Genomic DNA, 27,893 nt, shown 5'->3' on the forward strand with positions numbered 1-27,893 from the left:
CGTCAATTTTAGACAGATATTTAAGATTATATATAAGAGCCTTTGCCCTCGCGTGATTATATGTATATTGGTTTGGCCAAATATTATAAATTCCAAAGCTGTAAAAAGAAACAAAAAATATAATGCTCTTAAATCTAGTTAATAGGCAGTGTCTATTCCCATCCCTTTCGCACGTATGTGCGAATCTATTACCTGTCTCGCTCCTTACCCCTTTCTCACCGGAAGGCCGGAAGCGAAGAAAACAAAACCAGTTGCTAATTGACCGCGTCCGCGCATGTTTCGAGTTCCCCAAAAATATCGTGAAAACTACATAATTTCAGAAAGAGAAGTGAAGTGATATTTGGTGTGTGGTGTTAGTGGAATAGGACTTCCACCTTTGTTCCACGGGAGGCCTCCCCAATTCGGATTTTGTCGTAAACACGAGGTGAGTCCTTTGAATCCTTTCCCCTTTCTGCCACTGCCTAATTATTTAGTAAAAATAAAACCAATTTCTATTAATAATTATACAAAACTCCAGCGCCTAAACAAATGTATCTTCTTACCTGAACTCCATGGTCAGGTGGACTAGTATAGATCCTCTGGCCACCAATATCGATATAATTAGCAGTAGTGGTGATTGCTTGCTCCTTGTGAACTTTGGGAAGTGGGATTCCACTGGGCTTTTTGCCGTCACTCTTCTTTAGCGTGTGGAACGGTGACGACTGAGTTGTAGAGTGCTTTACCTCGCTACTGGTTCGTTCATGTTCGCTGTTGAGGGTAGAATATACTTTAAAGCTTTTTTTTCTTACTATCAGGTGAGATTGTGGTCAAATACGAGCCTATGTCAAAAAAAATGTCATAAGATCGACCCATAGCGCTTAGAATGTTGGTTTTGGGATTGTCCTTTCGTCACATATGGTTAATTCGCAATCGGTCAAGTGAAAAGTCGTTATTCTGTAATTGGGTAGTTTCCTAGGTCAAAGATAAATTATGAAATTCTGATTACTAAATAAAGACAGATCTAAAGGTGACAAAAAACGTTTTATTTTCTATTTAACTTATTTATGAATTTTAATGAAGAAAAATGTGCGACATATTGTCACTTTTTCTATGACGTCACAGGTTGCTTTGTCATACAAAGTCTGCAGTAATTTCGTGGGTTGACGTTTTTTAAAAAGTAACTGATTTGACTAATTGGAAACTACCTAATTTTAGCTATAGCTATTTTGACAGATTACAATTTTTACTAGCTGTGTACGCACGACGCATTACTGCGGTAATAAGTTTCGGCTGTACACCTGAAGGTAGCCGAAAAAAAGAGGGAAGGGTTGAAAGGGGGTGAAGGGTTGGGTGATAATACATTTAGCGATGCCCACTTACCGAATAGGCGTAGGCCTGGGCGGCCACGAGTCATCCTGGTTATGTATAATCAGAGTGTTGTACGAAGAGGAGGAGACATCTAGCGAGCTCCGGTTGCTGTTACCACCTCCCACCGACTCCTTCAATGAGTTACGGTTGCTGCCCGGGACACCCTCCTGCAAGAGGTGTTTGTTTGTTGGAATACTTTTATGTGGTAAAGCGAAGATAATAAAAAATAATAATAATTTGTATATAATATTGTGTGTGCTGTTACAATTGTAGTTCAATGGAATGTATTTGTTTATGTATTTTTAATTTGTGTCTAATAAAATGTTTTGTAGATAATCATAATGTAATGATGTATGTTATGTAAAGTATAGTAGACTTCTTTGCTGTACAACACAATACAAATAGGTGTACTTTATTGCACCAAAATAAAAATAAATAATTACAAAAGACTCTCAACTAGGAATAATGTGAAGAGAAAAACATGCAGCATATTTTCCTGGTTTTTCCCAGTGGTGCTGGTTTCTGTTATTAGTTTCCAAATTCATCCAACAGCTTTAACAAATTCATAAATATCTTTATTCAGAAGGTAACACAGTTACCTAGTCACATAATCTCTTTGAATCATAATTTTTACATAACGAATGTCTCATCCGTCTAAAACTACTGCAGCTTCTCACAACCTGTATAGCCGGGAAAAAGAAGCTGCAAGGAAAACCTCGGCACAGGGCCCTAGACATTCATTTTTTTTCTAAATATACTGTTATACAATTAAGTAATTTGCCCCAATTGGGAATATGGTTTGATATTGAGCTTATGTTATGTTTAGTCTGGTCTTAATAGGTAGGTAACATACTTAAAATGTGAGTCCTTATCTAAGTAAACCTGACATCCACCTTCACTATCTTAAATATTTTTGTTGTTTACACTTTACACAAACTGCATTAATGATAAACATTATTTATTACCGAATAGTGGGCAAATACATAGACCCAAGTCTATTTTTAAAAAAACTATTTCTATGTTTTATTTTTCTAAACAAATCAACCGAGATTTAAACACAACCTCCGATTCGCTGGTCTAATTGGCAAGCTACTTTTTTTAATCTGTTTAAAGTATCCACTCTTCATCACACTTTTTGTACTTAAAAGTTTCTTTATACGTACAATTATCAGATTGAGAAATCCTATTAGATTTGTAGGTTTACGTAAACACACAAGTAAATAAATACCTTAAGAGAGTTCCTATTGTTGTTATTACCACTAGGGCTCTGATTCTCCTGACCCTGAGGCTCCACTCGGGCCGTGTGTCGGACCACATAGCGCTCTTCTCTGGACAGATTCTCATTGGACGTAGATACATCCGTCTCACTACCCGATAAACTTTGGGGGAATCCACTAGGCACTGAAAGAATTATTCATATGCAATAATTATGCACAAATAACATAATATGGAAAAACATTTATTAGAGACATACCAAATATATTATATAATATATGTATATTATATATTCGGTTTGTATTTGGTGATCGGACAAACTTGAGGTAGAGCTGAAGGTTTAAGCAAAACTATGCACTTATATTTTGATTGGGCCACTATTCAGCACAGCCCTAATATTTATTTTAAATAGTTACATTGCCTACACCGAATCAGTTTCCACATATCTCATGGTAATTAAAAACTAGAAGGGATTAAATTTTCTTGGAATATCTACTTAATATCTGAAACAAATTACTTATAAGTTACAAACATTTAATGGTCACTGTTACAAAAACAATGACACAGTCCAGTGACTGTAACATGTTTACAAAGACGCAATGTTGCCCAAATAACCTTTCACAACTGCATACCACACTGGGAAGACACAAGGGCATTCACTTTTGTTAAACTGTGACTCATGGCAAAGGAATCCACACCAACTCCACACCCTCACTCCATACTACGTACCAGTTTGCTTCTGTGTTCTCTGGATATTATTGGTGAAAGAGAGAAATCTTCCATTTGGGCGCATAGACCCCATTTTATATACAGTGATCCAACAGATTTCAACTTGAAACCATTTCACAATATTTCTTATACCCTTATTAAACTCCTATACGTTATGCAGCCACATCTGGAATATGAATAAGTTACTTCATGTTTATTCAACACTGCTGTTATAGAAATAGAAATACAAAAAGAACAAGGGACACAGGAATGGCACGAATGGTTACGATCATGTAACATCACTTTTAGTGTAAAACGTATGTTAACGAAGCAAATATATTGCACAATTATCATATAATTTAACTCACAATGTGTTAGGAGCTCTTTTTTGTTACAAAAACTAGAAATATTTTCGTTAAAATACGATAAATAAATCGTATGATGGACGGGGTCAGCTGTCAAGATTAGTGTTGTCTCTTCGTTACAATTCCGTATCGATTATTACTGTGGAAAAATATTTACTCAGTAAACTATGATATCTATTTCAACCCAGTGAATAATCGCAAATTAAAATTGTCAAGCTATTCTCTTAACTCATTTACACGAATTAAACCATTCAATTAAACCAAACCATTCAATTAAACCATTTAATAAACCATTTGAAATAATCGATTAAAAACATCGATCAATTAAAAACATATGAAATATTTACGTAATATTTATGACTTTAAAACTATGACGAAATACCATAAAATGAATGGACCCTTCATTCAAACTTGTTGTCAAAATTTTTCAGTGTCGGCGTAGTGGATTTTTTTCCATAATATATATTCCTTGAGAAACTAGGCAAAAAGTAAAAAAAATACTTTTCTCGAAACTTTAAAATATAGGAGTCCACGAATATTAAACAAAAATGGTTTCTAGAATAATTTTGCGCACGGCTTTTCCGTCAACTTTCAAGATAACAAAAACCGCAGCCCAATCTACAAAACCAAAAATTGTTTGGAACCTTTCGATTCGTATGTTGTTTATAGTTATTATCAATATGAATGTGTTATCTTATATAATAATTGATAAGGGTTCTACTATACATACAATGTTCGCAGATGTTCCTTCAGTATGCTCTACCAAGGAAAGTATTGGCCGGCGACATTTCAGCCAACAGACTACTACAGAAGAAATGTCCTTATCCGTGGACTTCGATTATGTAAACAAGGCCATCAAGGATGACAAAGTCCTGATTGTCGATGTAAGGGAGCCTGATGAAATAAAAGAACATGGAAAAATCCCAAATAGTGTCAACATTCCATGTAAGTGTAGTTTTGTTTTTCTAATAATAGTAAAGTAATCCTAAATTGTTTTGCGCACTGTACCTGTATCCTGTTATTATTTTTTTTAAGTGGGAACTGTAACATCAGTGCTCAGCCAAATGTCTGAAAAGGAATTTGAGCAAGTGTACCAAAGACCCAAACCTACTGAGGATACAGAGATGATATTTTATTGCATGATTGGAAAGAGATCTGGCATGGCACAGGAAAACGCCCAAAAACTAGGATTTAGGAAGTAAGTTGATCTTAAATGACTTGAACCTAAATTACCTTTTCATAATATTGAGTGTTCTAATTACCTATTTTATCATTTTCAGTGTAAAGAATTACCTAGGAAGCTTCACCGATTGGGCTGCAAAAACTAAGTAGACTGTTGTGTAACATGTAACATAAATACAGGTATAGTTACCTACTATAAAATTTGTAGTTATCTAGTCTGTGGCATTTGTATCCTTTTAGTAAATAATATAAATTTTTATATGCAATGTTGATTGTAAATGTGAAAATATAATGTTATAGGAAAAAATTAAAAAGTATTTTTCTTATAACTACTGGCAAACTTGATTTTTATCAGGACTAAAAAGATATTTTCAATAACTTATATAAAACTACATTATTGTATATCAAACAGCATTTAATAACAATAAATAATTGTACATTTATAACAAGACAAATAATGGCCCCTCTTGAGACTCCTTAATATTTTAATAAGAAAAAAAATTACCCAACCAAAACACCAATAATAAAAAAGCAGTAATTTAAAAAAAATATTATGGTGACCACAATACTACTTATTTTTGCTGGACCACTCATTCCAGCTACCAAGATAGGTTTTTGATCTGAAAAGAATAAATAAAATATATCAGTACTAGCCTGTTTGATTCCACTGCTGGGCCTCTCATCCTCCTCCCAGACCATGATTCCGAGTTGATATCAAGTGGAATCTAAGTCTAAGTACATAAGTCTGTACAGTATAAGTCTGTCGGAATGTTAACGAAAATTTTAATTTTGTCCTTGGAGCTGTATAGAACCCAAAAATGAAAAAATAATAATGACATTAAAAATCATCAATGTAGTTCTAATAACGCGAACAATCGCTAGACGTAGCCCTAGCGACTATTCGCGTTGTTCGGTTTACATTGCGGCGCAACAAAAACTATTAAACATTTCCGACAAGAAGAACGTCTACCATCGTTTTTAGTATAATCATTTTTTTTTTTTCACTACACTGCGTTCTGCCATTGACTTGAAGGTCTTTAACAGATAGTTTTGGATAATAATTTGAATAAAAATACATCATTAAATCCACCACAGGCTTCGTCAAAAAGGAACTAAAAACAAGAATAAACCACAAATCCACAAATGTTTCGTCAAAATACAAACCGAAATCAGCAACAAGCTTCGTCATTATTCGAATAGCCCGCCCCGGATCATTCCTGGCTCAAACGTACCCATCAAACTGGCAGCATTCCCACGCTATGTTTTGGTTTGTATTTATTTATTTAGAGGTGCAGTCCAGTAACTGCTATCCTCAAGGCAATGTTTCACCGGAATTTGATATCTATACTTAGTTTTTTAGTCTCTCATCCAGGGAAAGTATATTCCAGCTTTTCAGACATTCTAATTTTAATTTCGTTACAGTGTCGCTAACACCTTGTTCCCATCCCCTTATGCACAGGTAGCTTTTATTTGTTACAAAGTTAAGAGCTCTTACTTGCGATATCCAAGTTTAAGGGCTTTGTCTAAGGCTTCAGAAGAGCGCCTCCCGGACTGGCAGTAGAAAATAAGCTCGTCATCAGCACGCGGCTTAGTGCGCGAATATTTGTTTTGGAACTCGACTTCTGACATTGATTGTAGTACGTTGTCCACAGTGCTCACTGTAATTTGAAAAATAATATGAAAAGAACAGGAAAATTTCCCATTCCCGGGAACAGCACATATTCTTTCTTTAGGAATTATTTCTTTATTGCCTGGTTATTCCTGGCTATGAACTTACATGGAATGTTAATACTTGAAGGTATCTTCCCAGTGGATTTCACCTCGTCAGGGTTGCGGACGTCAATGATCACCTTCTGCGGGTGATTTATGACCTTCAACATGTCGTCATAGCTGACCACTCTGTCTGCTTCCACCATATTCCGTGAGTTATCGTCCGATGAATGGGAATGAAAGAAATGGTACCCTGGAATATTCAACCATATTGATAATCATTGTTCACTTTCTAATTTCTAACAGACAGCACAATAAAGACAAAAAAATGCAAAAAAATAATAAGAAATTGCATTAAAAAATATATATAAAAAATTAAAGCACAGACAACTATCTTTGATGGCAGACATCATGAAAGGTGCAAAGCAGAATAATTAATGGAATAATCACAAAAGCTATTCAAGCCTATGAAAAAAGCAAAATAATACAGTCCATTGTTCAATATATCTATAAAATGAAAATATTTATTTGTTGAAAATATCTATTATGTTATGTTCAATAAGAAATGAGAAAGTTTACATAAAGTACAATAATGGTATTTTTTATTAAAAATCTAGTTTCATAGATGTGATGTGAAGTCAAGGTTATTTAGTAAATAGGTACAAAAAAAATACAAAAAATACTTTGGTGGAGGGGAGATTTTCCAAATACAGCAGCACTGGAGTAAAACATGCGTATCGACTTCATAGTGCTTAAGGCTCATGCAACTTTTTTTAAAGAAATAAAATTTCAACAGCTTTCACCAAATACCAAGTAAAAAGTAGAAATACCAGAAAATTTTACAGCCAAAATAGATATAGAAAGAAGATATAGAATAAGAGATGAATAAACTTAGAGATTATATTCTAAAGAAAATCAAATCAAATGTTTATTTTGTGTTGATAATTTTGGCAATTTGGCCTATCTCTCTTTTGTCAGATTTTTTTTACGTTAGTGTTGTACTGCAATAAAACAACTATCGACAATCACGAAGAAGCAAAACTAATATCATAAATCATAATAAACAGATATTTCCTACAAATATAGAAACAGGACATTGTTAAAATCGAATATATAAAAAAACCAAAGTCCCGATTAAAGCCGTCGCAAACTTGATTACATATGCTTAATTTTGCATCGTATAACAGATAAAAACAATCGATTAATGACTCAAGAAGAACACTATCGATTGCTTGTTTTTTGCAATACAACACTAGTACAATTTGACAACGGCATGTTCGTTTTATATAAAATGTATCGGTCGATCAACGTCAGCTCACGTCAACTTGACGGGTTTAGTGATGTGTCAGTTGTAGTTAATAACAAGGCTGTTATCTAATTGATCGATAATAAAATAATCAATTAACGCATAATATTTATTTTTATATGTTATTGAAACGTAAAAAGTTTGTCTGGAAGAAATTGCTGCATAAGCAATAAGGCCGCCTATTGTACTTCTCTGTGTCTGTTATCCTTATTTCTGTATCTCGTGTCCATTGTGCTCAATAAAGTATTTTATTTACCTAAGGGATTTTTGTTGACAAAGTGTCTTGTTTTGCATTCTATATTCTCTTTAGTACCTATATTTCATATGACAAAATTAAGAAGCCGGTTACTTTATAATCAATCGTAAATAAAAAAATCTTGGAATATTTCGTGAAAAAGAAGTTGTATATTTAATCAGTCTTTATCACTGAGAAACTACGTTACAAACAGAAGACAATATATTCATTCTTTACCATTTTTTTTTTCTTATTATGATTTGTAATTTAATGAATAACCATGTAAATGTAGCAAAACTTGTTTTTTTTTTAAATACATCTTTGTAGCTATAAAACTTACAATCGGTGGAAGTAAGAACAATGACGTAATAAAAATCAAGAGGAAAGGCGATAAATTGTTAACAACAGTTTTATTATCAATGCACTTTGCTTACGTCAATGTTTACTTCCGATTTGTTTTTTTTTTATAGGTAATTGTAGGGGTTATTTGACTTCTGATAAGTAGCATTCAATTAAATATTGATATAAAGGTTAATGACTCCGTTTATTAATCAGCTTACAATAACCACGACCATGTCTATTTCCGATATAATTTAATACCTGTACCTGTCTTATGGAAGTACTTATTTTATTTGGTACATTATTTTATTTTAAGCTATGCAATAATTAAAATAGATAGTTTTTTTTTAATATTGTACAAAATGTTTCAGTAAATGGTATAAGTATTAGGCACCTACTTATCAGTACTGACATAATTACTTAGTTTAATATAATATTATCAGAATGATATCAGCTATTAATCTACGATTAATTTCACATAGGCAATCATTTTGATAAAAGGAGTCTCAAAATTTACAGTACTTAATTAATGCCTTAACTTGAGGTCAGTATTATTGTTACTAGTAATCAGTTCTTCGCTACTTTTTCGAAATACTTTTTCTTCGATTCTGGGTTTGGAATGATCTGAAATAATAAAAAAAAATAAACAAAATATTATATAATAATGTTATATTATGATAATCACGAATAATTATACTTACAGTATCTTGTCCAGGTTTCCAGCCAGCTGGGCATACCTCTCCATGCTTATCAGTATATTGGAATGCTTGCACTAATCTTAGTGTTTCATCTACTGATCGACCAACTGGTAAATCATTCATCGTAATTTGTCTCAAAATTCCTTTATCATCAATAATGAACAATCCTCTGAGAGTGTGGCCCAAATCCTCAAGATATACTCCATAGTCTTTTGCAATGGAGTGAGTTAAGTCACTTAGTAAGGGTATCTTAATTTTGCCAAGTCCACCTTCCTTGCGGGGTGTATTTATCCATGCAAGATGTGTAAAATGAGAATCCACAGAACAAGCTACAACTTCTGTGTTTATCTTTCTGAACTCTTCAACTCTTTCTGAGAATGCTAAAATTTCGGTAGGACATACAAATGTGCTGAAAATAAATTAGAAAATAATATTGTATATGTAATAACTTTTGAAAATCTTTAAAAAATAAAATAAAAATTGTTTATTTTTAGATAATTAAAAATCCATAGATTGTAAGTAGTAGTAGTTTATAATGATTAGATAAAAATAATGTTATTTATATTTGGATAATTCTAATTAAATACGTGAATGAATTGTATTATCAACGGGAAACTATAATGATAACAGTAAATACCTACCTGGATGCCTTACAGACTGTTGCTATAGACCTACCTAAATTATTAAAATAGAGACCATATAATTTTTGCTTTCATAGGCATGAGTGATTTAGGTTTGTAATCTAAATAGGTACTCACAAATCAAGTGGATAGAAGAAAAACACTACATATTTTCCCTTGAAGCTAGACAATGCAAGTTGTGTAAATTCTCCGTTCACAACAGCGGTCGCCTCCCACTCAGGAGCCGGTTTCGATACTGGAATTTCAAAGGAAGTTTAGTATTTAGATGGTTGTATTAGGCAGGATAATAATATTAATATTATTATGTCTACTCTACTTACTCATAGCTTTAGTGAATTGTAATTTATGATCAACCTTTCTAGCACCGCCGGGAAAAACATTTCCCACATTGCCGCCCCCAAATGTATAACAGGAATCTGTTTCAAATATTGTTGATTTGCACCCTGCACTTAAGAATATGATAAGGAAAACGGAAGTAAATGATTTCATGGTTTTATACTTATGAACTACCGTAAAAAGTATAACAATAACAAAATCGTTGACACGTCCACTACCCAAGCCGATTGCACGCACACTACAGTACCAAGTCAATGGACTATAGCGGTTCTGTTTTCCTTTTTGTTTGTGTGAGTACGAAAAAAAAGGACACGTCGTAGGACTATAAATGTCATAAAAATATGCTTAGTATGCTTAGTAATAAAATGACATTTAAAATTATTAAAAATTAATTTCTTATTTGTTAATTGTATTTATGAAAAAGTAAGTCAGTCAATTATTGCAATTAAATATCGAATGAAATCGATTTCTCTATGAGTATCGATACGTTAAGACAGGGTGACATCACTAACGTGCGTTCGTTCGCATCAAGCGAATGTCGTATTATTTTCATTAAAATGTTCAGTTTCGTTGTAAAATAAATTAAAAATGTGTTTCTTTTCATTTGCAAGTTGTTTGTCTTAAATTTAATTCATTTCGCGTCCATCGCAGCGCTTTGCGGTAAGCTTTCAAGTTTACTTCTGTATCCACTTGTCGTTCATTATGGCGGTCTCGATTACAACAAAATTGTGTTTTAGTCGCGAACAATTTCGTCATGAGTAGTGGAGCGTGGTCGAGGGAGTGTTTTTGGAGTGTAAAGTGGTGAATATTTGCGTTTTAGATGGACGTGCCGGATGAGAACGTGTTGGATGTGGACCTACTGGGTGAAGAGGGCTCCGAGGAGGAAGGCGAAGCACCGCCGTCTGCAGGTGAGCCGTTTCACAGATTTTCATGTTTCAGTGGTTTCATTGACTTCATTTCGTATCTAAGTAACGTAAGTTTTGGTTTGGAAAACAAGAGTGTAGGTTAGTTTGGAGTTGGTTATTTATGTATTGAAAGGATATGGCGGCTCGTACGACATGCCGCCAAAGTAGCTAGTAGCGTAGTAGGTGATGTCATTATTGGGCTATTCATCAATCATCAGGGACAGTTATATAGTTAGTTGAAGTTTAGTTTCTAATAAGTAAATTATGACATTGTTGTATAGGGGACTTCTACCCTGGCCCTGCATCGACACCGACATCCTGTGCGTCGTCGCCGCGCGGGGAGGAGCCGGCGTCTCCACATGGCAGTACCGCTCAGCCTACGTTCTTCCACCATCAGCCATACCATCGGCCCTTCTTTACAGCTGGACGCCGTGGCCCGGGCCGACCTCGTAAAGATGGACCCAAGCTGGCCCGGGAAGGAAAGATTGTACGGAGGTATGTGTCAGAACCAGCTTAAAAAGTTAAACAAGTCTTCATTCCATATGTTGCATTCTTTTTTCAATACAAAAACTTTGACTGCTCATATTAACTAATAATACCAGTTTTATAGCAGAACTGTTTGTTTGTCTGATTTGTGTGTAATTTATTAGCCTTTTATGTTATGTTTCTGTGTTCAATAAACTGTTAAATAAATAAATGATTTCTCTAACATAACACACATAATTAGCTTATAGAGCATACAATTCACATAGTGTTTAAAATTCTAATTAAAGTGGAAATTGTATTCATTTTAATACAGATACAGAGGCAGTCCAGGTTCCCTGCGCGGGGCGAAGCGCCACCGCGGCAGCCGCGACGACGCTCTCGAAGAGATGATGGATGAAGACGACTTCACCATGCCGGCCCCTGAAGAGCCACCTTACATGCCTGAGAAATGGTAAATGATAGAATAATTACAAAATTAAATTTACCTTCTCACTTGAAAAGGTCATTTAAAGTATGCATAGTCTTGTATTTGTCAGTTACAGTAAAAAAAATATTTACTTACCATTTTTATGAGAGAGATAAAAAATATAATATGGAATATAATAAGAATGATATATATAAAAAGAAACAATTCAAACTAGCATATTAGGTTCGGCCCTCTGGCTGGTTTCACTGCTTACTGTCTTCAAGTTCGCGATCTGAAAGACTCCTATGTATATCCAAGGTCTTCGTCTTAGAAAAGGCCTATGTTCCTTCCATGCCTGAAAATACTTAGTTGATTTCGCCGGCGCGACGTCGACTAGTAGAGTCAAAGATAGTCTGCGTTATTATAAAACGAAGACTAAGATAATTACACGCCTCGGCCGCAGTGCGGCGGCGCTAGTGTAGCAGATTCTGCATAAAATAATTATGAGTTGTCAATTAGTTCCATTAAAATCCGTGGACTTCTCTGTTGGCGCGGACTATATTTTAAACCTGGCATAATCTTTAGTCTTCGTTTTGTGATAAGGCGCAGTATATCTCTATTGTACTAAGAAAAACTTAACTCAGAGAATGAAGGTTATTTATTTTTTTAAACCAGGCCAGGCAAAGTGTGCGCGTTATGCAACCTGAGCGAGCGCAGTCAGCTCGGCCAGGGCGAGATGCGTCAGTTCCTATGCAACATCCCGGGCTCTGCGCCCAGCTCCGCCCCCAGCTCGGCTCCAAGCTCGGGCGCGCCCACGCCCAACTCAACGCCCACGACGCCCGGCCCCGCCGGCCTGGCCTCGCCGCCGCCGGAGCTGCAAGATGCTAGCCATCATCCCCTAGGACTGCCACTTAGCCGGCGCCAGAAAGCTTTTAATAAGTGCAAGTAAGTGATAAAATCCAAACTCTTGTGTCTGGAAATCTAGGCTGCAAGGGGATACATGGGTACATATTACCCATGATACCTGGGGGGGTTAAAAACGCCACATAAAAGCAATTCATCAAAAAAAAAGCAACTATACAATTTGAAATTTGTGCATATAAAAGTGCAAGCAAATGTCAAATAGCAATATCGCTTTCTTAGATTAGTTAGTAGAGGGCACGGCCAGAGCTAAGAAGTATAATATATGTTGCTCCTATGAAGGTCAGGGATGCAATGCGTCAGCGTAAAATGAAATGCGGAATGGAATGAGAATTTCGAAATTCAAAATGAATGACGGTCAGAAGGAAAGGCCAGTATGTGCAGAGTTGGACTCTGCTACAGTAGGTAACATGTATGTAAGTAAAGTGTAAGAAACATGATCCTTCCGACAGTTTCTCTAACTGCTATCATTATTTGAGGCATACAATAAGAAGAGTCAAATTGTGCGTGTCAAAGATAAATTATGAAGTGTTAACTACTGAATTCTGTGTGCCCATTGGCAAAGGCCTCCCCCAATCTATTCCACTCCTCCATGCATTTAGCCGTTCTAGTCCAGGTTCTACCGGCCACTCTGACTGGAATTTGTATAAAAATAAAAAAATATTCTATCTGAATTTATGGCTAATAAAAAAAAAAAACTACTGAATTGCTACAAGTCGTTTTGTCATTTCACACGGGCTACAACCAATCAAACCCTTCCACAGAACACCTCTCTACAATATGGAGCATACAGACGAGCTCTCTATCATCGGCCATGTGGAAGCTCTGGAACTTTCTGGAGTGGTATCGTCGGGAGCATTCTACGTTCACCGATTCTGTCTGGAGTTTACTCCGCCGTTCCAAGACCAGGTTGTGGCCGGGGATGGCGAGGATAAGGAGCAGTTAGAGGAAGCCAGGGTCAAGGGGATCGTGACCGCTGGACTGCTCAGGAAATGTGCCTTTTGTACCAGACATGGTGCTAGCATTCCTTGTAAGGTGAGGCGAAAGATGAAATAAAAAAATATGACATGAAAATATCTATTTCAGACATAAGTAGATCCATACATAACGGCCTCCGTGGGCCAGTGATTTGAGCGTTCGGCTCACGATCCGGAGGTCCCGGCTTCGAATCCCGGTGGGGATAAATCACAGAAATCACTTTGTGATCCCTAGTTTGGTTAGGACATTACAGGCTGATCACCTGATTGTCCGATAGTAAGATGGTCCGTGCTTCGGAAGGAACGTTAAGCCCGTTATTACTTAACGGGCTTAACGTCCGGTCCCGGTTATTACTTACTGATAAAAGTTAGTAGTTTTTACATAAGTCATTTCAGGGCCTATGGCGGCTCAATACCAGGGTTGATGGGGTTGGTAATCCACCACACAACCCACACGATAGAAGATTGCGTTAAAACTGTTGCGAGTGCATTGATCACGGGATGTTTATATTTTAATTTTGTTACTGTTGTTCTAGATGAGTTGCAGTAAATACTTTCACCTGCCTTGCGTGTTGGCGTCAGGCGGCTTTATCGACTTTCAAACCAAATCGTCTTTCTGCAAGGATCATTTGTATCAAGTGCCGTTAGTTTGTAAGTGTTTGACACTTTATCTTAAGTTTTTTTTTACAGCTCTTGGCTATGGCTTTCTTATGAAATATGATTGAAATTGAAAATCTAAAACTAGACGTCATCACTTTCTTTATTAGATGATCGGGTTATTGATAGAAGTACGACATTTACACCCACTTGTCAGCTATGCTTACGTCCTATGCAATAAAAGGTCGAATAATCGGCATAATGACATTGCAGACTGAACAATTTGCATGGATGGAAGACCACGTTGACAAGCTCATCCTGTCTTGAATCCTGTTCAAACGAGAAACTTCGATGTGTACCTGTGTGGATTTTTGACACCCACACACCCCTCCACATACAACACCCCCCCCACATATAACCCCCCCCACATACAACCCCCCCACATATTACACCCCCCCACATATTACACCCCCCCACACAACCCTCCACATACAACCCCCCACATATAACCCCCCACATACAACCCTCCACATACAACCCCCCACATACAACCCCCCACATACAACCCTCCACATACAACCTCCCTCCACATACAACCCCCCACATACAACCCCCCCCATACAACCCCCCCACATACCCACACACACACAACCCCCCCACACACACCCCACCCACATACACTCGCTCGAGTCACTAACGTGTCCCGACGTGCAGGTCCGGCGGACATAGAGTGCCGCACGTGCCACACGCTGGGCGACCTGGCCAACCTGATGACGTGCGTGTCGTGCGGCGCGCACCACCACGGCACGTGCGTGGGGCTGGCGCAGCTGCCCGGCGTGCGGGCCGGCTGGGCGTGCCGCGTGTGCCGCGTCTGCCAGGTGAGTGCACTGCTGGACCACACCTCTCTGAGGCTGCGTTTCCATTGTCGCGGAGCTGTGCGGAGATGAGCGGAGACGTGCAGGAATCTACCAATCACCGTGAGGGAGAGAGTGACAGAGCGTCTTCCTTTTTCGCTCTTTCGAACGCTGTGATTGGTCAAATCCGCACATCTCCGCCCATCTCCGCGTCAGTGGAAACCCGGCCTAACACAGGCCAGAAACCTGCAAAAGAGAAACAAAATTTAAACTACACTTCTCATCAAAAAAATCGAAACACCTTGCAAGTTTACGTTTTGTCAGGATTATCAGAAAAATGTGTACATTTAGGAATAAATGTTAAATGTCGTTTAATAGTGAGTAATATGAGCTTATCAAATCTTAATGTTAATGTTCTAAATTTAAATGAATTTTTCATAGGTTTCGTATTTTGTTAAATGAGTCATTTTTATTCCGTATGGAGTATAAAGGAAATGGATAAAACAACACACGTAAATGAAAAAAAAAGTTAAAAAACGTTTATTTAATAACTTGTATTCCCTCCCCGAGCTCTAATTACTGCTTCCATACGGTTCTTCATCGATCGGATGAGAGTCACGATCACATGCTGTGGTATATTGTCCCATTCCTCTTGGATTGCATCTTGCAGCTGGCTAAGTGTTTCTGGGGCAGGATCTCTTGCTCGAATTCATCTCTTTAATTCATCCCACAGATGTTCAATGGGATTCATGTCCGGGCTTCTTGCTGGCCATTCCATAATAGAGATATCGACTTCGTTAAGATAATCTCGTACGACGCCCGCGGTGTGAGCCCTAGCATTGTCGTGCATGAATATGAAGCCGTTGCCAATAAAATGTGCATAGGGCATCACATGAGGCTCGAGACACTCTTCGACGTACCGATGACAGTTTAGTGCAGGCAGACGTGGCCCAGACACGAAAGCAAGCTCTGTCTTACCGTCGGCGCTGATTCCTCCCCAAACCGTCCACGAACCGCCACCATAGCTGACCTTTTCTTCAATGCAGCATTGTGCATAGCGTTCTCCGTCTCTTCTGTAGACCTTGTTCCTTCCGTCGTTACCATACAGCATAATTTTACACTCATCAGAAAAGAGAACTTTGCTCCACTGTAGGTATGACCAATTTAGGTGCTCACGTGCAAAGTTAAGGCGCGCTCTTCGATGGTCTGCAGTTAATTTCGGCCCATTTGCTGGCTTATGCGGTACCAGTCCACGATCCTTCAACCTTCTTCTAATTGTAGAGTCACTTACAGCCACCCTTCGTACAACACGAAGCCGCTGCTGCAGTTGAAAAGCGTTAAGGCGTCGATTTCTTAAAGAAGTTGTTACAATAAATCGATCATCTCGCTCAGAAGTGACCCGATTCCTGCCAGATCCTGAACGGCGCGTGAACAAACCAGTCTCCCGATAACGTTTATAGACTCTATGAACAGATGACAGGCTTAGATGCAGTCTTGCAGCCACAACACGCTGACTAAGGCCAGAATCCAGCAATGCCACAACTTGGGCGGCTTCTGTGGGCGAAGTATCCATACGTTTTAGAAAAAAAACCTTTTTTCAGACGTCCCAAAGTCACAGTATTGAAATAAAAAACAAAAAGTTTAAGGATAGGCGCCAATTTTTAGTTTTTAAACGCTAAATGTACTCCAACCCTAAACACACATTTGTCTCAAAACAGTGATTCATTTCGTTTATAAGATAAACAAATGAAATTCTAATTTTGAATTTAGAATTTTCGCTTATTACTGTAATGGCCAAACTGCCAGCTATACATTTATGTATTTTTTTTCATCGTATGAATTCTTTTTTGTGTTAAATTCGGACAGAAACAATGAAAACGGAAGTGTTTCGATTTTTTTGATGAGAAGTGTAAATAATGCAATGAGCTCTAAAGCAATAAGGCCGCCCAATAGGGGGTAGCTTCCAACTCGCGGTGTCGAGCCAACTGTGTTAGTGAAAACTCATTGGTGCAAGTTCGGTTCTGGGCACCGGGGTTTGAACCGGCGCTCTATAAAAATATAATAATAATAATAATAATTTATTTATTAAAGACAACACAGATCCATTTATTTGTTAGTACAATTCACTTAACTTATGTTAGTACCTTATAACTAGAGGGGATTTGACACGCTTTATGAGGTCCAATATCAGAGGGCTGAAAAAAAAAACCAAATACCAGGGATAAAAAATAACCATTAAATAGCCATTTTACAGTACGTATTATAAGGTTTTAATAGGGTCGTGTATTAGGTTCAAGATAAATCATGGAATTGGCTATTTGACACTTGCAGCAATAAAATATGGAATATGTCGGATATGGTAGTTTGTCATTTAACGATAATTATCCAATAGTTCTTTTTTATTAAAATCATTTTTAAATATTTTATTTTTACAAAATAAGAATGCAATTTTTTATCTGTGTATTACAAGATCCGAAACATGGGCGGCCATTACTGAGTTTCGTGTGACGTCTCATTTTACAAAATAAAATATTTTAACAGGTATAAATAAACAATTGTAATTATTAAAATACTTATCCGGAAACAGTCAAGTAGCCAATTCTGATTACTAAATAAAGACAGATCTTAGAACAACAAACAAAAAAAACATTTTCTTTTTTATATAAAATATGACTTATTTTAAAATTATAATCAAGAAAAACGTAATAATAAGTCCGTCATTTTATCATGTTTTTCTATGACGTCACAACATGCATTGTCATACAATTTCCTTAGCAATTTCGTGTTTTAATGTTTAGTAAAAATGAAAAGTGACTGGTTTGATCAGTTGGAAACTAGCCTATTATTGATGTTAATGTTCCAAATTCAAATTACAGAAATATATATTTTTTTAATTTATTTATTTGATAAACTTTGAGTATACAGTTTTGACGCATAGCGTCGCTAAACCAGGAATGGTTTGTCTCGATGCTAGGTTTCCTGTCATCAATCAATTTATACAACGTTCAAAAACATTATATACATCAAGAACAATTAAAGTACAGAACATAATAAAATAAAAATAATGTTGTGGGTAGTAGGACATTGCAACTCACCCGGTAGACACGGCAGTACATCGCTCTTACCTATATGTACTGTGTACCTCCCCGATACTCCAAACAATACACCAGTAATTAAACTCATGTTTTGTTCATCAAAAATTCGAACCTGTTTCGCTTTTTAAAAACTCAACGGTCATCGGTCACTCATTCTTGGTTTTTTTGATCCGATAATATAATGTTTACTAGATCGGCAAACGCGTCAACTCTTGCTATGGCTATTCGTAATCGCAAATACTTCAAACTTAACACATATGTTCTTAGGACTGCGGAGTACTTAAGTTATGTGATGACTTTACTGAATCTTCTGTAAACAATTACATTGTAAGTTCGTTTTATCTATTCACGTCACTGACCTCGACCTTTGCCAACTAAATAGTTCTGTTAGCAGTTTGCGCAAGTGACAATATGTCTGATAATGCATTATCAGCTAGAAAAATGTAAATTAGTTATCAGTTAGACACAATTACGTCGTCAGTTTTTAAGTTTGGAGACATCCACGTCATCTGATTAGGATTTAGAATGGAGCATAGCTTTCTCTTTGTAATTACTTTTAATAATCAGGTGATTAAAGTAGTAGTTTTTGAAATTTTTCCCCTTTGGGAATAGAACCCAGGACATTTGGATCGTTAGCCGAATGCTATGACCGCTAAATCACAGGTAATTCTTCTTCATTGTAGAGCACACGGAAATGCATTTAGGTAAAACACTTTGAATCATCAATTTTTTATATCGAATTTTTTGTCGAACGGATGAGAATCCTCCTAAAATTACTGCAGTACAACCTATAGCCGTGGAACAGTAAATGCAGGAAAAACGTAGACGTTGTTTAAAAAAAAATAATGCAATTTCAGTAATTTGGCTGTCTAATAATGCTAAATAGTCAATGACCTTATAATAACCTTTTTTTACAAAGTTTCTGTATACTATTCGGTTGCAGTTCACTATAGAAGGTAATTATTACCCGCATGTGTTCCCCGCAGGTGTGCCGCTCGGACACGGCGGGTGGCGCGGGCGGGCCGGGCGCGGCGCCGGCGTCAACGGACGCGCGCGTCGTGTCCTGCGAGCACTGCGACAAGCTGTACCACGCCGCCTGCCTGCGACCCGTCATGGCCACCGTACCCAAGTACGGCTGGAAATGCAAGGTGACTATATACGTGTAATTCTTTGCCAGGAGTGCCAGGGACCGTCGCAATCATAGGTCATACAGAGCTGCAAACTGTCCCCGATAGGTCCCGAATTGGATGAAGTCAGAAAACAGAATCATTTATAATAAACTTGTTGAAGGTCAATTTGTCATTTTTGAATGTACGTCATTTCGCAAGGTTTTTAGGTCAATAGGCTGGAGGGTGCCGAGTTGGGCGCGAACCTCGGCTCAAGGCGTCGTCCTAGAGTTGTGTTGGAGGTGAATTTGAAGTAATTAATCAACCCAAGTGGTCCGATAGTGACACACGTGGGGCCCGTATCGAGGTTCTGAAGTGTTTGGAAAACGCTAACCTTCTGCACTGGGTTTTTTTCATGAAGTATGTCCTCCCCCCCTCAGTGCTGCCGCGTGTGCTCGGACTGCGGCGCGCGGTCGCCGGGCGCGGGCCCGTCGTCCCGCTGGCACGCGCACTACACGGTGTGCGACTCGTGCTACCAGCAGCGCAACAAGGGCTCCTGCTGCCCGCTGTGCCGCCGCGCCTACCGCGCCGCCGCCTACCGCGACATGATACGCTGCACCATCTGCAAGAGGTACGTTAGCATTACACTATTACCGGGACCCACTCCCGCTTGTTTAAATTCCGGACAGTTAAAAACCCCCACATTGCAAAATTCATCTAAAAAAGCAATATTGCTATTTGTAATTTTTTTTGCACTGCGCATTTACTTTTACACAATACAATACAAATACACTTTATTGCACCAAAATAAAAAGAAATAATTACAAAAAGACTCTTAACTAAGCACATGGCAAATGGCATGGCAATTTTATATGCGCAAATGTTTGAATTGCTTCAATGTGGTTTTAACCCCCCCCCCCCCCCCCCCCTGAACTTATGACTTTCGAGTAAAGTGATATTCTTGAAGCAAATTATAGCGGGATAAGAAACTTATAAGATCTCCGTCCTAGGTACGTCCACGGCATGTGCGACCCGGACGCGGACCCGGCGTCCTACCGGCTCAAGAAGGAGCAGACGCCGTCCTACGAGTACAACTGCCCCATCTGCAAGGCTCACATGCAGATGGCCGGGAGTAAGTCCAGCTGTAAGCACGCTTCACGCTTTTTATTACTTTGTTTACGTGCTATGGAATTTGTGAATAAAATCGCGTCAAATATCAATGTTCCACGTTGGTCACGCGGTTCTCTAAAGACTGCCTTTTGAACGCCATAAATTACAAAAGGCGTCGACCACGCGCTTGAGTGACACGCCAATGGCTCGTAAAGCCCTCAAAATGTCACTATTTTTTAATAGAGTTTCCATAACTCATAACATAGAATAAGGAATACTACGTATACAACGGCAACTCTACGCTCCCCACCAGCGTCTGAGCTAGGTTTACCTCACCCCTCCTCGAACATAGATTAGACTTGAATCGTATGGCGTCAGACGTCACACACACATACGCGCGTGTACGATAAGATTAATGTGTAGTGTCTTTTTCGTTTTGTTCGTAAATACCAAGATTTTTTTAAACGTCGCGAAGATCTCCCTGTAAAGTACACATTGCGCCATGGAAAAAGATTAAATTTACCTATATCTAGACTCGTCCTGCATTCTTGTAGCCCATATGTGATGTCCATCAAAATTTATAATAAACTGCCTAACATATTAAAAGAAGAAAAAAGTGACAAAATCTTTATTAAAAAAATAAAAGAACTTCTCATTAATAAATGTTACTATAGTACTAGTGAATACCTTAATGATACTGCTGTTACTACTTGAAAAGCTTCCTCCTCTCTTTTAAATTTCTATTTTGTTGTGCCCGAAAGGGTCTATGATGTGAAACTCATACATGTAACTTACAAACTTGTACACCATCATAGTATGCAAATAAAGAATATTGAATATTGAATATTGTCTGTGTAACACGAGGTTGTTTGTATGAAGTGTCCGGGGTGTGCTCATGATTAAGCGATTAGAATCGATTTTTTTAAAGTAGTTGGCGTGCATTTAAAAAGAAAATACGCTGTTCACAAAGTTAACAGGCTCGAGCCTATATTTTGATTTTGTTACATTTTACAAATTCCATTGCAGTATGTTTTTACCTTTATTTTGCCATCAGCGTTTATTATAATTTTAGACCTTATTTATTTTGCTCCTATAATAACGAAGATGCATTAAGTAGATAGATTCGGTGGAGATGGCTATCTTATATTAAAATGACTGTAAAAATGGCTTGGTTTTTACATAAAATAATAGTAACATAACATAATATAAACAGCCTATATACGTCCCACTGCTGGGCACAGGCCTCCCCTCCAATCAACCGGAGGGAGTATAGAGCATACTCCACCACGCTGCTCCACTGCGGGTTGGTGGAGGTACTATACTATCTATAGTTTATTTGTTTTATTGTAGAAGTTTTTAGTTTCAAATTTTTGTTGTAAAGCGCTCATGAATATGATGAACATTGCTCGTTATTGTATTAAATATTACACATAATAATATTTGACCAGCTTTCGAAGACGACACCATGGCATCGAACTCTCAAGATTCATCGTTCGGTGACGAGAACTCCAACTCACAACAGGAACAAGACCCTCTAGCGATAGAACCTAAGGTACGGTAAACCGTCATCTTATTTTGTTTAAATAGTTACCGGAGAACAGACAACTAGACGTCGATAGGCATTTCATCCTTATGTTGTGGATATACCACCAATCCGCACTAAACGTTTCGCCTCTTCCTTTTTGATGCGAACAGCAAAGGACTGGAACCGTTTCCCGTCGTCTGTTTTTCCAACAGACCTAATAATCTGGGAGTCTTCAAGGCTAGAGTGAATAGGCATTTGTTAGGTAAGCGTGATACACTAGACCACATCGTCACTTACCATCAGGTGATATTGCGGTCAAACGCGAACCTTGAAGACTCCCAGATTATAACGAGTTAGAAAAATAGACGACGGCAGACAATCCAATTGGTGGTGTATCCAAGGACGTAATATACGATCCCGACGACCCAATTACTCTAGCCATAGAGGCGGCAAATCAACGTGACACCAAACACTTCAGGACCCCGATACCGACCCCGCCGGCGTGGTCGACGATTTCCCTCAATCGGCGCTTATCGCTATCGACCCACTAGGGTCGACTAATTCTTTCAAATATTCTTCCTCTCAGCCGACGCCCTGAGCCGAGGTTCGCGCCCAACTGGGCACCCTCAGGCCTGTTGTCTTAATCGTTGTACCGGATGCGACCCTTCAGTGCTACCCATTTGTCTGGCCAAGTAGTTAATGTCATCTGCGGCAAATCTACAAAAAGTCACGTCAAAAAAAAGGTATATCCACAACATAAGGATGAAATGCCCGCCGACGCCTAGTTGTCCGTAGATGGAATGGAGTGCCTACAAGAATCCTAAGTTGTCCTTACAATATCTTCCGTTTCGTTCCGTTTTCCGAAATTAAAGAATTTCGTGTTTAACATTTCCTTCGTTCACAGCCCGACGTAGGCCTCGGCAAAGGGAAGCCCTACACGGTGTCTTCAAAAGTCGCCAAGAAGAAAATCAGCGGATATAAACTAAAAGGCGGTTTCCCCCCGGCGGGCAAACTAGGCTTCCAGAAGCGTCAGCGCTCTGCCCTCGACTTCGGCCGCAAGCGGGGCACCAAGCCTAAGATGCGGGGGGTGTTTGGGGTGCCCGGGCTAGGGCTCCAGAGGCCGCAGGCGCCTGACAACAAGACACCCGAGGATGATCCTAGTGAGTGTTTGTATTGCAATTTTTATATTATGATTTAAAGTCACTGTGGTCCTGTGTTTCACAAGTTTGCTTCTCAAGTGGCGAGCGCCAGGTCGAACCCCAGTATCGGACTTGCACCAATGAGTTATTAATTTATCTCAAGTGCAGTTTTCACTAATCCAGTTTGGTCGACAACACACAGCATTATGGCTCAACCTATCACGTTGGTCTAACAGAAGCTCGGTTGAGATGTACTTAATTCATCTTGCGAGCATATCATATTGCAAACAAAATAATACGAAAATAACGATCTCATGCCTCCACTTATCTCGAGATAAGGTTGAGGCGTTTAAGAATACCGATTTTGAGCTAAGATCGAGGTCTTCGTTGTCGATGGCTCGAGTTAACATCTTAGAACAAAGATGTACGGTCACGAATACTAATGTGTATACACTTTGAAACCATGTCACATTACCTTTTTGACAAATTAAACCGTAACTCTTATTAAATGTCAAATATGATAGTGCGCCAGGGTACTAAAGTGGGCACATGATATTGCTCATGACTGTACACGTATGTATTTTACAGGCGTGGAAAACAAGCTGGTGCTATGTTCGAGCAAGGACAAGTTCGTGCTGACGCAGGACCTGTGCGTGATGTGCGGCGCCATCGGCACCGACTCCGAGGGCTGCCTCATTGCGTGCGCGCAGTGCGGGCAGACATACCACCCCTACTGTGTCAATATCAAGGTTGGTATTGTCCAACAAACGCAAACAACACACACGACAAAACACCTCGTTTTACACAGACACTACACATTGACGTCATGGTCTACGCGCTTCTGTGTGTGTGAATTCCATTTGACGTTATCGTACACGCGCATCTGTGTGTGTGAAAAACCGAGGGCGGGTGAATTCCATTTTATATGCCCCTGAGTATTCGTTACGGTGTCAATTACACTCTGTATTACAATGTACACACACGTCACTAAGACACAGATTACTTAATAGTTATTATTATTAAACAGAACGACCAGTTCGATACAATTATTGAGTATATTGTTAAATATACAATCGTCTCAATGCGCGGTAAGAATTAGACCTGTCAAAGTACGTAAGCTAGTGTTGTGACGTTCATTAGCATAGTGTTAGTCGATGTTATTGATTATTTTCTATCTAACACTACGTAACAGATAAAACACTCGGTACAAAATTTCCTATAGCTAGCACAATAATAGCCTACTCCTTCAATATTCATCACTGTGTCAATTACTCCCTGTGTAATGTAATATGATTGACTCCAGGTTTCCCAAGTAATAGTGACCCTCGGGTGGCGCTGCCTGGACTGCACGGTGTGCGAAGGCTGCGGGTCTCGCGGGGACGAAGCGTTGCTGGTGCTGTGCGACGACTGCGACACCAGCTGGCACACGTACTGCGCGCGGCCGCGGCTGGCCGACGTGCCGCGCTCCGCCTGGCGCTGCGAGCGCTGCCGCCGCTGCCTCACCTGCGGCACCAGGGACACTTGCGGCTGGAGTGACAACTATACAGGTCTATATACTTTTTTGTCTCTGTCTAGACAACATACACATAATACCGGGCTCTTACCGCGTTAATCAGCCTCATGGGAGTCTCATATCTCTGATTATCACGGTAAGAAACCGGCATTATGTGTATGTTGCCTATACACAGGTCTATACACTTTTTTTTCTCTGTCTAGTCAACATACACATAATACCGGGCTGGTTTTCAGTCATTTCCTCTTCCTGAGATATTGTACAGAAGTAATTGTTAACGAGGGCTAAGGGCATTCAATAGAAATATATAGCAGCTTTTTACATATCTTTCTCTCTTTCTGTCACGTAACGTAATAAACGTGATGTTGCCCACAGAATGCGCGCCGTGCGCGTCACTAGTGATGTGTTGCGTGTGCAACGAGCCGTACTCGGACGGCGAGCTGATCATCCAGTGCGAGCCGTGCCGCCGCTGGCTGCACGCCTCCTGCGACTCCATCCGCAGCGAGAGTGATGCCGACACCTGCTGCCGCGCCGGGTCAGTCTGACATGCAACCACCTCACATTCCAATAGAGCAATATGGGCCAGTAATATAAAATCGCGCCTGTATCCCTTTTCCCTTTTTTTTGGGCCTTTGGCGGCTCTATAATAACCTTGACACTTGACATGGCTCATGTAACGATTACTAACTTACATCAGTAAGTAGTGGACCAACTGCTTAACGTGCCTTCCAAAGCACGGATCATCTTTCTTTCGGACAATCAGGTGATCAGCCTGTAATGTCCTATAACCAAACTAGGGATCACAAAGTGTTTTTCGTGATGTGTCCCCACCGGGATTTGAACCTGGGACCTCTGGATCGTGAGCCCAATGCACAAACCACTGGACAACGGAGGCCGTTTCGATCTATCTGAAACGATACTAATGGTACGCCTTTAGAGCCCTGCGATACGAAGTCGTAAACGTGACCCGCTAGTTCACCCCCGCCGTGTGGTGCAGGTACAAGTGCGTGTCGTGCCGCGGGCGCGAGGTGCCGCCGCCGCACCTGGCGCGCGCGCTGGAGGCCGCGCCCGCGCCGCCGCCGCGCCCGGCGCCGCGCCCCACGCCGCAGTCGCTGGGGCTGGGCGGCGAGTACTACGTCGACGACGTCTGCCTCTCCCAGCACGGCGCGCATCACATGAAGCAGCTCGAAGCCGAGATGGGGATCACGCACCAGAGGAGGAAGCGGAGGTTCAAGAACGAAAATAACGAGAAAGATGCTGGTGAGTTTGGCTGACTTTATGATTTGATATTGGACGGACTAAATAAATAAATACATAGAAAGTATACATTGTTGAGGTTTACGCGGTTATCATCATATAATATCAGGTTCTTACCGCGTTATTATATGGGACTCCCAAACCTGAAATATCGGGTGTATACCCGTGTTTTAATTTACATTGAAATAAACTTCACGAAAACTTTCGAATATGAAAGCTTCCTCTTGACCTATTTATTAGTCCAATATACTGTCCCCATCGTGACTCTCAAATACATACGTGCTCAAACTCACGCCCGTAATCCCTGGGTGGACAGAGCCACAAGGAATCAAATACAACTTACAGAAAATATAAATATTGATAGAAAGTATAAGATGGATATGATGAACCTTATGACGACAAGGGATCAGCCTATTCCCCAATACAATTGACCATTATATTGGAAATAAAACAATCCCTCTGTCGGATTTTTTGGAAGACAAGCAGCTGAACGTGTTCTATGTTTTTCTTCGCTCCCAGTCTAGCGTACAGTCATGATCAACATCCTATACCCACTTAAGAACCCTGTCGCAGTAACATATTTGACAATTAGTGAGACTTACAGTTCATTTTGTTCAAAAAGTAAATGTCACATGGTACCAAATTGTATTTGCCCCCCAGTAGAAGTAAGAACCTCCGACATAGCATTTTTACACATATTAGACTAAAATCAACCCCAAATAAACTATAAAGTCCCGCATGACTAACACGAACTCAGATTTGACTCTAATGCGAGTTTTTGTTTGTTGCTGCATTGTGGATTGGGTAGAAATAATGGCCTCTATTGAAACAGTGGTTCAGAACGCAGACGAGACGGGTGACGAGACCAAACCGGATAGCACCGCCGAGGTCAAGGAAGAACCGGGTATGTGATATGGATTTATTGGGTGTTTCCCATTCGTCAGATCGGGGACCTGTCAATCGGACCAATAGGATTTTTTTCCCTTTTAACCAAGGAGTGTTTATGGCGAAAAGGAAACAAATGTGTTCTGGATCGATTGATCAGTCGAACTATCGGACGAACGGGAAATATACGATGTATTCTAGATTCTGGTCATGTCTGACTAGCAGCTGTAGTGTGGCAAATAAAAGGCGACGGATAACGCGGACCTCGACCAATAGACTGGATATACATACATAAGATTATGCTTATTTCCCATTGAGGCGAGAGACCATTTCACTTTTTACTCAAGCTGTTTACCAACTTAAACAGCATGTGCCGTGTTTATTGGTCGAAATCCTGACGTACGTCTTTAGAATAATAAAAATGACAAAAATTCAAACACATGAAAAACAATTTTTTAATCGATTAGAAAAAATCTACTCATTCTTATCGACTGTGTTGAAGTCACCTCTTAGAACTACTACGATTTATTCGTATGCATCACTAGTGTTAATAAAGTTGTGATGCTGTTTGTCGGACAAAAGGTCCTCAAGAAGCTCGTCATGTTTATGACAGTGATTTCTTTTTTATTGGCATTACTTTGCCAGATAAATGAGGATAGCTGAGGGCTCAACACGCTTTCCGCTCACGTATCATCTGTATTCCATGTCCTTACCAACCAGGTACCGCAAGTTCGAACCTCAAGGAAGGCGTGCTATGGAACGTCGCTAACGACGGCCCGGCGCCCGAGGGCTTCACCATATACACCACAGAGTCGGGGCTGACGGTGCTTCGGAGGAAGAGGCAAAGGAATCTGAACAAGCTAGGCATCGGCGGGTTTGTGGTGCGACAGAGACAGACAACGCTCAAAGCGCAGGCCGATGATGACAAGGACGGGGATGGCACACAGGCTTCTGGAGGTAATTGACAAATTTGGCGAAATATAAATAAGAGATCTTCAGGCATTTTGATTTGAGGGGTTCAAAGTGCTCGATAAA

General features: G+C 39.4%; 5 protein-coding genes across 11 annotated transcripts in view; 2 read left to right on the forward strand and 3 right to left on the reverse strand.

Moving 5' to 3' along the window:
• LOC126369373 (angiomotin-like) overlaps nucleotides 1-3,737 on the reverse strand; it is a 28,698-nt gene extending 24,961 nt beyond the window's left edge. Inside the window, exons 1-5 of the mRNA XM_050013741.1 lie at nucleotides 3,639-3,737; nucleotides 3,292-3,457; nucleotides 2,576-2,748; nucleotides 1,360-1,514; nucleotides 543-747 (exon numbers count right to left, since the gene is read on the reverse strand). Of these exons, the coding sequence (XP_049869698.1) occupies nucleotides 543-747; nucleotides 1,360-1,514; nucleotides 2,576-2,748; nucleotides 3,292-3,364 (606 nt within the window). The 5' untranslated portion in view covers nucleotides 3,365-3,457; nucleotides 3,639-3,737. The remainder of the gene's footprint in view (nucleotides 1-542; nucleotides 748-1,359; nucleotides 1,515-2,575; nucleotides 2,749-3,291; nucleotides 3,458-3,638) is intronic.
• Nucleotides 3,738-4,039: 302 nt separating this feature from the next.
• Nucleotides 4,040-5,466, forward strand: LOC126369443 (uncharacterized). Its single transcript, XM_050013860.1, has 4 exons — nucleotides 4,040-4,289; nucleotides 4,377-4,580; nucleotides 4,671-4,833; nucleotides 4,916-5,466. Exons 1-4 carry the CDS (start codon nucleotides 4,184-4,186, stop codon nucleotides 4,965-4,967), a joined length of 525 nt encoding a protein of 174 aa, XP_049869817.1. The 5' UTR covers nucleotides 4,040-4,183; the 3' UTR covers nucleotides 4,968-5,466.
• On the reverse strand, nucleotides 5,212-7,515 carry LOC126369445 (rhodanese domain-containing protein CG4456-like). 2 transcript variants are annotated; one of them, XM_050013864.1, is made up of 4 exons: nucleotides 7,358-7,515; nucleotides 6,595-6,780; nucleotides 6,313-6,475; nucleotides 5,212-5,437 (listed from the first exon to the last, which is right to left on the reverse strand). In XM_050013864.1, exons 2-4 carry the CDS (start codon nucleotides 6,731-6,733, stop codon nucleotides 5,386-5,388), a joined length of 354 nt encoding a protein of 117 aa, XP_049869821.1. In that variant the 5' UTR covers nucleotides 6,734-6,780; nucleotides 7,358-7,515; the 3' UTR covers nucleotides 5,212-5,385. The 2 variants fall into 2 exon arrangements, with proteins under 2 accessions (XP_049869821.1, XP_049869820.1); XM_050013863.1 differs by lacking the exon at nucleotides 7,358-7,515 and adding an exon at nucleotides 7,211-7,351.
• A 1,078-nt stretch (nucleotides 7,516-8,593) lies between these two features.
• The window catches only part of LOC126369432 (peroxiredoxin-4-like), a 196,628-nt gene continuing 177,328 nt past the window's right edge, over nucleotides 8,594-27,893 (reverse strand). The window contains exons 2-5 of one of the 2 annotated variants that reach the window (XM_050013849.1): nucleotides 10,067-10,189; nucleotides 9,864-9,981; nucleotides 9,109-9,514; nucleotides 8,594-9,031 (exon numbers count right to left, since the gene is read on the reverse strand). In XM_050013849.1, the coding sequence (XP_049869806.1) occupies nucleotides 8,975-9,031; nucleotides 9,109-9,514; nucleotides 9,864-9,981; nucleotides 10,067-10,070 (585 nt within the window). In that variant the 5' untranslated portion in view covers nucleotides 10,071-10,189 and the 3' untranslated portion in view covers nucleotides 8,594-8,974. Of the gene's footprint in view, nucleotides 9,032-9,108; nucleotides 9,515-9,863; nucleotides 9,982-10,066; nucleotides 10,337-27,893 lie in introns of those variants that run through there. The other variant, XM_050013848.1, reaches the window with a different exon arrangement.
• The window catches only part of LOC126369358 (histone-lysine N-methyltransferase 2C-like), a 56,980-nt gene continuing 39,691 nt past the window's right edge, over nucleotides 10,605-27,893 (forward strand). For 4 of the 5 annotated variants that reach the window (XM_050013705.1, XM_050013709.1, XM_050013708.1 and 1 more), the window contains exons 1-19: nucleotides 10,605-10,742; nucleotides 10,903-10,990; nucleotides 11,269-11,482; nucleotides 11,787-11,924; nucleotides 12,555-12,824; nucleotides 13,565-13,835; nucleotides 14,314-14,428; nucleotides 15,089-15,252; nucleotides 19,310-19,471; nucleotides 19,870-20,060; nucleotides 20,440-20,573; nucleotides 21,988-22,091; nucleotides 22,969-23,224; nucleotides 23,792-23,952; nucleotides 24,507-24,750; nucleotides 25,092-25,251; nucleotides 25,714-25,976; nucleotides 26,806-26,877; nucleotides 27,579-27,815. In XM_050013705.1, the coding sequence (XP_049869662.1) occupies nucleotides 10,903-10,990; nucleotides 11,269-11,482; nucleotides 11,787-11,924; nucleotides 12,555-12,824; nucleotides 13,565-13,835; nucleotides 14,314-14,428; nucleotides 15,089-15,252; nucleotides 19,310-19,471; nucleotides 19,870-20,060; nucleotides 20,440-20,573; nucleotides 21,988-22,091; nucleotides 22,969-23,224; nucleotides 23,792-23,952; nucleotides 24,507-24,750; nucleotides 25,092-25,251; nucleotides 25,714-25,976; nucleotides 26,806-26,877; nucleotides 27,579-27,815 (3,244 nt within the window). In that variant the 5' untranslated portion in view covers nucleotides 10,605-10,742. The remainder of the gene's footprint in view (nucleotides 10,743-10,902; nucleotides 10,991-11,268; nucleotides 11,483-11,786; nucleotides 11,925-12,554; nucleotides 12,825-13,564; nucleotides 13,836-14,313; nucleotides 14,429-15,088; nucleotides 15,253-19,309; nucleotides 19,472-19,869; nucleotides 20,061-20,439; nucleotides 20,574-21,987; nucleotides 22,092-22,968; nucleotides 23,225-23,791; nucleotides 23,953-24,506; nucleotides 24,751-25,091; nucleotides 25,252-25,713; nucleotides 25,977-26,805; nucleotides 26,878-27,578; nucleotides 27,816-27,893) is intronic. The other variant, XM_050013710.1, reaches the window with a different exon arrangement.

Source organism: Pectinophora gossypiella, chromosome 9, assembly GCF_024362695.1.
Source record: "Pectinophora gossypiella chromosome 9, ilPecGoss1.1, whole genome shotgun sequence".
Classification (NCBI taxonomy): Eukaryota; Metazoa; Arthropoda; class Insecta; order Lepidoptera; family Gelechiidae; genus Pectinophora; species Pectinophora gossypiella.

Bases quoted from the DNA above. Each gene is read 5' to 3' on its own strand.
- LOC126369445 (XM_050013863.1), bottom strand. From the start codon at position 7,274: ATGAAGTCGATACGCATGTTTTACTCCAGTGCTGCTGTATTTGGAAAA. The intron at 6,476-6,594 runs GTAAGTTCATAG...TTCAAATTACAG, and splicing joins TTCAAGTATTAACATTCCAT to TGAGCACTGTGGACAACGTA. The intron at 5,438-6,312 runs GTAAGAGCTCTT...TATTCTTTTCAG, and splicing joins CTTAAACTTGGATATCGCAA to ATCAAAAACCTATCTTGGTA.
- LOC126369443 (XM_050013860.1), top strand. From the start codon at position 4,184: ATGGTTTCTAGAATAATTTTGCGCACGGCTTTTCCGTCAACTTTCAAG. The intron at 4,290-4,376 runs GTATGTTGTTTA...CAATGTTCGCAG, and splicing joins TGTTTGGAACCTTTCGATTC to ATGTTCCTTCAGTATGCTCT. The intron at 4,834-4,915 runs GTAAGTTGATCT...TATCATTTTCAG, and splicing joins CAAAAACTAGGATTTAGGAA to TGTAAAGAATTACCTAGGAA.